This window comes from Tachysurus fulvidraco, chromosome 11 (assembly GCF_022655615.1).
Source record: "Tachysurus fulvidraco isolate hzauxx_2018 chromosome 11, HZAU_PFXX_2.0, whole genome shotgun sequence".
NCBI classification, from domain to species: domain Eukaryota; kingdom Metazoa; phylum Chordata; class Actinopteri; order Siluriformes; family Bagridae; genus Tachysurus; species Tachysurus fulvidraco.
Genome location: NC_062528.1, coordinates 498,135 through 508,461, shown reverse-complemented (window position 1 = coordinate 508,461; position 10,327 = coordinate 498,135). Strand labels below are relative to the sequence as shown.

At 46.7% G+C, this 10,327-nt stretch overlaps 1 protein-coding gene across 2 annotated transcripts in view; it reads left to right on the top strand.

Annotated features, from left to right (window-relative positions):
• The first annotated feature begins 274 nt into the window (after positions 1-274).
• dpf1 (double PHD fingers 1) overlaps positions 275-10,327 on the top strand; it is a 58,431-nt gene continuing 48,378 nt past the window's right edge. Inside the window, exon 1 of one of the 2 annotated variants that reach the window (XM_047820761.1) lies at positions 275-494. In XM_047820761.1, coding sequence (XP_047676717.1) covers positions 463-494 — 32 coding nt within the window. In that variant the 5' untranslated portion in view covers positions 275-462. The remainder of the gene's footprint in view (positions 495-10,327) is intronic. The other variant, XM_047820760.1, reaches the window with a different exon arrangement.

Here is a 10,327-nt window from a genome sequence, read left to right as displayed (position 1 = left end):
ACAGACAGACAGATATAGAGACAGAGACAGACAGACAGACAGACAGGCAGGCAGGCAGACAGATATAGAGACAGACTGACAGAGACAGACAGACAGACAGGCAGAGACAGACAGACAGACAGACAGACAGACAGACAGACAGACAGACAGACAGACAGACAGTGCACTCCAACCTTGAGTGTACAGTAAGATGTTAGGGCTCTAAGGCGGGTCTGTTACACTGTGCGCACTGATACATGCCGGATGTTGTAGTACGCGCTTGTGCCACTCTTTAAATGAACCTCCTGTAGAAACTCCATTTCCCATGAGCCTCTGTAGGGAGATCCTGCACTCCTATTGGCCAGCTGCTGCCCCCGCAGCCCCAGAGAATGAATGAAATTGAAATTGCTGCTTACATTAGGACCTTCATGTACAATACCGGGGATCTGCAGCTCTCACACATTCTAGCATTCCGTGTCAAAAATGGCCACAGCGGTCCAGAACCCTCCGAAATCGTAAGTTCAACCTTTTTATTTAGATCCGGATCACACAGCAGACTCATTAACATTCTTCTAACGATTCCTTACACATCATTTACACATTTATCTATACAAAAGTCAAGCCGGGTTTTGTGATGTGTAAAAGCAGCATGGAGGTTATTCTGGGATGATGATGATGATGATGATGTTGATGATGGCGCACCGGCGCTTCTGCGCATTTATGAGCCATATGCTGGAATGTTAAAGTGAGATATTACGTGACCCGGAGGCTCGGCGTGTGTCACTGATGGACGTGAACTTGAGGGAGGGATCAGAGAGATTCAGCCGGTTCTCACCATTAAACAACTGAAACGATAAAAGCGTTCGGAGATCTTCTGTTGGTTCATGAATCAGTGCGCCGAATGTAACCGGGGAAACTGGAGATGCGCTTCATGCGCTCTCTCTCGGTGATGGGGAGGAAACATAGAATAATGATCTCTCATCGTGGATAGAGAGAGAGAGAGAGAGAGAGAGAGAGAGAGAGAGAGAGAGAGAGAGAGACCGTACACTTGTTATTGCTGCTTTAATTTCTGCGACTGTTTTATTCTTAGCACCGAAAACGCAGCGCGCTCGAGCTTCAGTTCACATTCCGTCAAGTTTCCCATCGAATCCTTTGTGCAGAGAGACAGAGAGAGAGAGAGAGAGAGAGAGGGAGAGAGGGAGAGAGACCGAGACAGAGAGAGATAGAGAGAGAGAAAAGAGAGTGAGAAAGGTAGAGAGAGATAGAAAGGGAGAGAGAGAAAGAGAGAGGGCGAGAGAGAGAAAAGAGAGAAAGGGAGAAAGAGACAGACAGAGAGAGAGAGAGAGAAAAGAGAGTGTGTGAGAGAGAAAGGGAGAGAGTGAAAGAGAGAGAGAGAGAAAGGGAGAGAGAGATAGATAGAGGGAGAGAAAGAGAGAGAAAAGAGAGAAAATAGAAAGGGAGAGAGCGAAAGAGAGAGAGAGAGTGAGAAAAAAGAGAGAGAGACAGACAGAGAGAGAGGGAGAGAGTGAAAGAGAGAAAGAGAGAGGGAGAGAGGGAGAGAGAGAGAGACAGACAGAGAGAGAGAGAGAGATGGATAGAGAGAAAAGAGAGAAAAGAGAGAAAGGGAGAGAGAGAGATTTTCTATGGGATCATCACAAAACCAAGTGCCATGGTTCTCTGAGTGTCCGGTGACTGAGGAACCTTCAGCACTATCTGTTGTTCTTTATGTGTTAATATTCCTTAAAATAAAACAGACTCAACCCTGGTGTCTTACAGAGGAACTGTAAAGGAACTGTAAAGGAACTGTAAAGGAACACCCACATTGTACATCGCATTCTCAGAAATCACCTGTACTTTTCCTTGTTATATATGTACACTATATTGCCAAAAGTTTGTGCCCCCCTGACCATCACACCCATGTGTGTTTGTTGAACATCTCATTCCAGATTCCTTCACTCTTCTCTGAAGGCTTTCCACTAGATGTTGGATTGTGTCTGTGGGGATTTGTGTTCCTTCAGCTACAAGAGCATTAGTGAGATCAGACACTGATGTTGGTGAGGAGGTCTGGGGTTCAGTCGGTGTTCAGTGGTATTGAGTCAGAGTCAGGTCTCTGTGTAGGACGCTCGAGTTCTTCACTCCAACCTTAACACACCATGTCTTCATGGAGCTGCTTTGTGTACAGGAACAGTGTCATGATGGAGCAGGGTTTGGACTCTCAGTTCCACTGAAGGAAACTGTAAAGTTACACACAGAGACGTTCAGTACAACTGTGTGACTCAGAGTTTGTTACAATAGAGTCATCTATTGTTATGATGTTCAGGTGTCCAGAAACCTCTGGCCAAAGGTAACACACACTTTAGTGCCATTTCATTATTTTTATGGTTATATTTATAAGCTTTAGGAATAAATACAAACTACAGTTACTGTTATATCTACTGTAATAATCGTCATATATAAAGTTTACATTATATGGCCAAAAGTATGTGCACCCCTGTCCAACACACCCGTATGTGTCTCTTCCCCAAACTGTATCCACAAAGACAGAATTACACAGTTGGACTATTATCTGGTTATTAATACTAATAATGATAATAATTTAAAACAATGTTTCTGGACACCTGACCATCATATCTATAGACAGGTCTATTATATCTGTGTATAGCTTAGTTTCTAAAACTGAGTCCAAACCCTGCTCCAGCATGACAATGTCCCTGTCCACACAGCAGCTCCATGAAGACATGGTGTGTTAAGGTTGGAGTGAAGAACTCAACTGGAACACAGACTGCACTGTAGGCCATGTGATGCTTGTTATTACAGATGTTCAAAAAAAGACATCCAGGTGTGATGGTCATGGGTGTGTATACTTTTGCCTGGTTATATGAATAGAGTGCACCCTAAATTCATCTAAGCAGCTGCTCACTCCAGGCTTCTCCACGTGCAGGAATATGTTGCCTACTTGTTAGAAATCAGGCCTGGTCTTAAACTCGACTTCGTCTCTAATAAAACCAAGTTTTCAGAATACTTATGAAATGAATACAATATGTGTGTGTGTGTGTGTGTGTGTGTGTGTGTATCTGTGTATGTGTGTGTGTGTGTGTGTGTGTGTGTGTGTGTGTGTGTGTGTGTGTGGCGCAGCGCGCGCTGTCGTGAGTGCGAGGAGGGGTCGAGGGGTGTTGGTGAGAGCTGGGTGATGACGAGAGGTGGAGCGAGTGGAGCAAGAGAGGGCGGGGAGAGGCGAGTGGAGAGGGGAGCGGCCTCGCGCCGGGTGGTAGACGGGCGCGAGAGGCGGCGTGTGTTTAGGGGCAGGAGAGAGGTGGTATGGGGCTCGATGAGAGGGGTTGCGGGAGAGATGGGTGCGAGCATGGGAGAGGCGGAGGGGGGAGCGAGATAGAGCGCGGGATAGAGGGGCTTCGGTGGCGGCGAGTATGTGGCACGTAGAGGGGTAGGGGTGGGGTGGGGCAGCTGGGGAGCGCTGTGGGATAGGGGAGTGGGGTGGGTGTGCTGTGTGGCGTGGCTGTGGCGTGTAGTGTGCGGGCGGGGCGCGTGTGTTGCGCGGGTGGTCGGGTGTCGGTCAGTCTGCTGGGATTGTGGGTGTGTGTGTGGGGTGTGTCACCCACGGCGGCGCCGTGGGGCGATCTGGTAGGTGTGCGCTGAGCGAGTGTGTGTGCGGCGATGTGCGTGTATCGCTAGTGTGTCTGTGGGTGCTGTGCTGTGGGTGGTGCGGGATCGTGGGAGCGGGCGGTGCGTTGTGTGCGTCCTGCGTCGCTGAAGGAAGAAGAGAGGGAGGGAGATGGGCGTGAGGAAGGAAGGAAGTGAGGAAGGAAAGAAGGGAAGGAGAAATGGTAGGGAGGGAGCGAGGGAGTGAGGGAGCGAGGGAGGGAGGACAAGGAATGAGAGGAGGGCGGGGAGGGAGGGAGAGGAGGGAGGAGAGAAGAGGATGAGGGCGGGAGAGGGAGCATGGAACGGAATGGAAGGAGGGAGGGAGGGAGGATTGAGGTGCAGGGAAGTGACGGTCGGGAGGCTGGGAGGGAGGGAGTGCGGGCGGGCGGGAGGGAGGGAGTGAGAAGGATCGAGGCAGAGCAGGAAGAAGAAGGTGACGGGCGTGCGGCGGGCTGAGGTCGCGGCGGGAGGGAGTAGTGATTGGGCTTGGCTTGAGGGAGGAAGCGGCCGGCATAAAGGAAGGCATGGCCGTGAAGGCCGGACAGGACGTACTGACGACTTAGTTGTAGTGATGGCGGGCGGGCGTGCGGCGTGCGGGGCGGGCGGGAGGCCGGGCCTTCCTAAAAGGCCTTCCTTCTTCACTTCCTTCTTGCTCATTCTTTCTTTCTTCTTCTGTCTTTAGTGCGTTAGTTGCTGTGTCGTTCGTATTGCTTTCCTTCCTTAATCCTGCCTTGCTATTCACAGATTCTGAGACTTGAGCACTCTTGTATGTCTCCTGTCCTGTTCTGGTGTTGCTTATGCCATGTGTTTTATCTGAGTTTTAGACTCAGCTGACGGCTCTGAGGTTAATTCTGCACCGTATCAGTTTAACAGTTTAAGGAAAAGTATGTCTCTATTCTGTAGCTCCATAACAGGGGACTGAGTCTCTCATGCATGTGTCCACATTCTCTTCATCTGCCCCCCTTTCCTTATTTGTTTGCATCATCTGGAATTTCTCTCAGAGGCCGATGGGCCGTCCAATCCATCAGTTCTTTTTATTTCCCAGACAGATATTCTTTGTCTTCGTAATGAAGAGAGAGAGAGAGAGAGAGAGAGAGAGAGAGAGTAAGGTATTTTTAGCTCAATGACCTATTTCTCCAAAGCTAGCTACCTAACTAACTGTCACTCACTGCTCTGGTGTTAAGGTACCTCACGGAGAACCTTCCTCGTCAGTAGGGAACACACACGAGTTTAGTTCCAGCTCGGCGTTCCGAGCGACTGCAGCGTGTCGTGTTGCTGAAAACTTCACTTGGGTTTGCGTTCTCATGAAAACACCGCAAGATGCGACAAACACACACGATTGGTCGAATGCTAAGTACAGAGAGAGGTGCAGAGCTGGTTCCTGGTGGTTCAGTGGAATTCAGTGTGACACGATGTTTAAAACCACTGAACATTTCGAGCAGGAATATAAACAGTGACGGGGTTTTAAATGTGACGTATCAGGAGCTCCATGATCAAAGGGTTAGGTTTAAATAACGTATTGTATCAGCAGGTTGATGTACAGGCATATTAAACACACAACACACACATACACACACACACAACACACACACACACACACACACCACACACACACACACACAGCACACAGCACACAGCACACAGCAAAGCACACAGCAACAGCACACAAAACACACACAACACACACACACACAAAAAACACACACACACAAACACACAACACACACATACACACAACACACATACAACACACACAACACAAACACAACACACACACAAACACACACAAACACACAACACACACACAACACACACACACACACAACACACACACACAACACACACACAGAACACACACACACAACACAGAACACACACACACACACACACACACACACAACACAGAACACACACACACACACACAACACAGAACACACACACACACACAGAACACACACACACACACACACACACACACACACACACCAGAACACACACACACACAAAAAGCACACACCACAGCCACACACAGAAAAACACACACACAACAACAAGCACACACACACAACACACACACAACACACACAAAACACACACACACAACACAAAAACACCACAAACACAACACACACAAACAAACACAAACACACACAAAACACAAGCACACACACACAGCACACAACAAAACACACACACAGCAAACACACACACATCAAACACACACACAATACACACACACACACTACACACATCACACACACACACATCACACACACACACAACACAAACACACACACTCACAACACACACACACACACACACCACACACAAACACACACACACCACACACACACCACACACAAACAAACACACACACACACCACACACAAACACACACACACACACACCACACACAAACACACACACACACCACACACAAACACACAAACACACACACAAACACACACACTCATACCACACACAGACATTTAAAGTTAAAGTTAAAGACAGACATTTGTGATTTCTTTCTCTACTGAATTCATGCTATATTTCTGAATATTTAACATGGCAAACAAACAAACAAACAAACAAACAAACAAACAAACAAACACAAAATGTACAGTTCTGTCTGTTGTTTTGTGTAATTTGTACTTTAACTGGATGAGCTGAACTAAATCTATCTACTTTTAGCTACTTATCCAAAGGGATTTTCATAAAAAATCAAGCCTGACAGAGTAAATACTGCACGTGTAATAATACACGTGACCCGTCAGTGACCCGTCAGTGACCCGTCAGTGACCCGACTGGAAAATATCAAGCTCACGTGGAGCTCAAATCTGTCACTCTGTTTAATCACCTGACACCAGAGACACCGACAGATGATGGATCTAAAGTGTAGGCTGGAAGGAAATCATCCCCAGTCTTTTTCATACAACCATCGATGGTGCAAAAGTCCACAATAATTCACTTTAAGATGTTTGTTAAGTCCAATCAGTCTTCTGTGTTTGTTAACAACCTTATATTGAAATCTTTTGGTATTTGGAAGCTCTGGCACATGAACACCAGCTTCTTCTGGAGGTAAACAGTCTACGTATCTGGCTGTTTTTGTTGCAGGACTGGAGGTTGAACATTTTTTCGACTTTAGTGCAGACTGATGAACTGAACAGAAGTTACTCAGTATTATGTCTGAAAAAAAAAGCTCTCCATCGACTATTTAATCCAAACAGTTTAACAGCTGCTCATTCTATTCTCTCAGCCACAGCCTAAAGACAATATGTTCCTTACTGTGCTCCTGCACTCTACATATTCACTAGCATGGCCTGTGTGTGTGTGTGTGTGTGTGTGTGTGGTGTGTGTGTGTGGTAGTCTGAATCAGACTCTGCATTTGGAGCAATGCGCAGCACTGTGTGCGGGTCCATCAGAAGATTTATGGCTTCTTCACTTTGGCCGTTATTACGATGGACCCTCTCCCCAGGCCTTGATTATTAAAGTGCCGAAGGAAGAAATATTCATCTGGCCTCTGACGACGCAATCCCACCAGCCATTTTCACAGGGGATCAGTAAGCATGGCCTTCTAAAAGAGGACAGAAATGGCTGGGGAGAGACTGAGATTGGCCCGAATGAAAAGACGACGTGACGTCATCAGATGAAACGGACCTCACCGAGTGCTTCTGAAGCAGAAGGATGTTATTACGGAGCTGTGTTTCAGGTGTGTGTGTGAGTCAGGAACCAGAGAGCAGGCTGCAGGGATGTGGTGCAGTCATTCTGACAGAACATGGTACACTTCTCAAACTTCACTCCTATTAGGAACATTATTCTAATATCCGCAGTCGTATTTAGCCGTTTATTAAAGAGGCATTTATTTATTCCTGAATAAATAGATAAAACAATAAGCACAAAATATGTGTAACTGTAATAAGGATGGTGTTTTGAGATACGGCACAATAACACTACAGTTACTCCTCTGCTACACGTGCGGTCAGGACGCCGCTCTGACAAGCAGAAGATGACTACAGTAAACCTGTCAGTGTGATGAGGACCGAAGCTGGCAGTGAAATGATGTAACTGTTTACACCAGGTGGAGATTTGGGTTCATGGTTTCTTTAATCAAAATTATTCAATAAGTACTGATAGATTCTGTAGGAGGTTAAGGTGCGTTACAAAGCAGCGTTAAGGAAATCATAGATTTAGATTCCCAGTGAGAAAGACAAGGTGACACTGGAGAGGAAAACACACTGAAATGACATGAGGACAAGAGCACTGTGTACATTAGTGCGTTAATGTAGTGTACAGTGATGAAAAAGGGAGTGGGTGTGTGTGTGTGTGTGTGTGTGTGTGGTGTGTGTGGTGTGTGTGGTGTGTGTGTGTGTGTGTGAGCACTTTCTGTATGTGAAAGAGAGAGAATAGAAAGAAGTGAAAGGAGCTGATTTGGCTGGGTATCTGCGGGGAGGGAGGGGTGGAGGTGATGGGTGAAGAATAGAGGGAGTGTAGGAGAAATGCAAAGGGCAGTGTTCAGTATAGATGGGGGATGGGGGGGATGGGGTTCACTGTGCCCTCTGAGTACGAGCAATGCTATAGAAAAGCTCTGGAGGCCATCGGCCTTTACTAACCCACAGCTGGATATTAAACCACACCACACACACACACACACACACACACACCCACACACACCACACATGCCTGCAGCTTCACACTCACCGGCTCCTGACTTCTGTACTCAAGTGGTTAGGAAGTGTTGAGTGTTTATTGTCAGGTCCAGTGTTCAGTGTGTGTTGAGATTGTCCCTCATGTCAACAGCACAGAAACAGATGACTATATTAAATGGGTTGTGAGTGAGTGCCACAGACTCACACACGATTAGTGAATCTGGTAGATTTAAAGTGACCCATTGGGTCGTGTTACATGATCTCATGTTATTTCCTGTGCAGCAGCCAGCTCTCCTTATCACACCTCATAATGTAACTCCTAGTGCAGTCTGCCCTCTTCTACATACCTGAGCACTGTGATTGTTGTCTCTGTGATTGACAGGTGAGAGAGCGTACACCATCCCTCAGAGAAGTGTGTGTGTGTAGGTGTGTGATTGTGTGTAGGGTGTGGTGTGTGTGTGCGTCTGTGTGTGTGATCTGTGTGTACGATGTGGTGGCTGTGAGTGTGCCTGTGGTGTGCATGTGTGTGTGTGGCTGTGTGTACGTGTGTGTGTGTGGTGGTGTGCATCGTGTATGTGTGGTGTGTACTGTAGTGTGGTGTGTGTGTGTGTGTGTGTGTGTGCTGTGTGTAGGTGTGTGGCTCTCTGTGGGTGTTGTGGTGTGTGTGCTCTGTGTGTGGTGTGTGTGTGTGTGGCTCTGGTGTGTGTGTGTGTGTGGTGTTGTGTGTGTGGTGTGGTGTATGTGTGTGTGTGTGTGTGGCTCTGTGTGGTGTGTGTGTGTGTGTGTGTGTGTGTGTGTGTATGAGAAATTGTGTGGAAGTGAAAGTGTATCATTATGTTATATTCCTGATGCAGACTTCAGTAACACATACTGGTCATTTCTCTGCTAAAATACATCTCTGTCTTACAGCTAGCTGAAGAACATCTCACAGCTTCTGTGATTTTTATTGTTCTTTTGAAATGAAAGAGCTCCATGTAGTTCATCAGAGTGATGTATGTTCTTCTCTGGTGATGGTTCATCTCCTCTAGAGGGAGCTCTCTAATTCTGTTAGGGAGAAAAATATGTTAATTGAGACTAATTGATGGTGAGGATGTTGGGTGTCGGTCACTTTATTAGAGCTCTGTATCAATGTGCACTTTCCTCAGATGTTCAGTGATGTGCTATCTCTCTCTCTGTGTGTGTGTGTGTGTGGGGTGTGTGGGGGTGTGTGTGTTGTGTGTGTGTGAGTTGTGTGTTGGGTGTGTGTGGTAGTGGATGTGTTGTAGTGTGTATGTGTGTGTGTGTTGTGTGGTGGTCTGTGTGGGTGTGTGTGTGTGTGTGTGTGGGTTGTGTGTGTGTGTATGTGTGTGGGGTGTGGTGTGTGTATGTGGCGTATCAGAGTTAAGGAGCCGTAGTATGTGTGTCTTCTGTTAGCTCGTGTTGTGGTGCAGGATAAAATGAGGAATACCACGTGTAGTGTGTGGTAGTCCGAGATGAAGCGTGTGAATGTGTGAGTGAGCATGTGCTGGTAAGGTTCGTATGGGGGGTATGGTGTGTGCATAGGAAGCATAACGTAGACTGTGAAGGTAGAGACGTTTCCTGTACACGCTCCTGGAATTTACCCCTTGAATCACCACATGCAATTACTAACGCTCCCTCTTTGTAAAATTTATTTTATACAGATTTTGTATCGTCTTGTTAGTTTTGTATAGAGAGAAATTGCTTGCAAGTTAGATGGAGGTTGAAAGTGCTGTTTCTACCTAGCTGAACCATGCATTCTCTGGATTCTCAGTGTTTAGTCAGGACAGTGGGATTCGTAGTGTGAGTGTTAAGAAATGCCTTGAGGTTCATCACTGAAGGAAAAAAGGCTTACCAGAACGTGCGATAGGCAGTAATATAATAGATAACCAATACTACTAATCAATACTGATAATAAATAATAAAATACATAACATATGACTCTTACTCCCCCTCGGGTACCGTGTGTAGATTTGCATGTATCAGTCCCGTCAGAATAGCTCGGGGTTTCTACGCGGTACTCCGGTTTCCCTCCTCCCGGTCA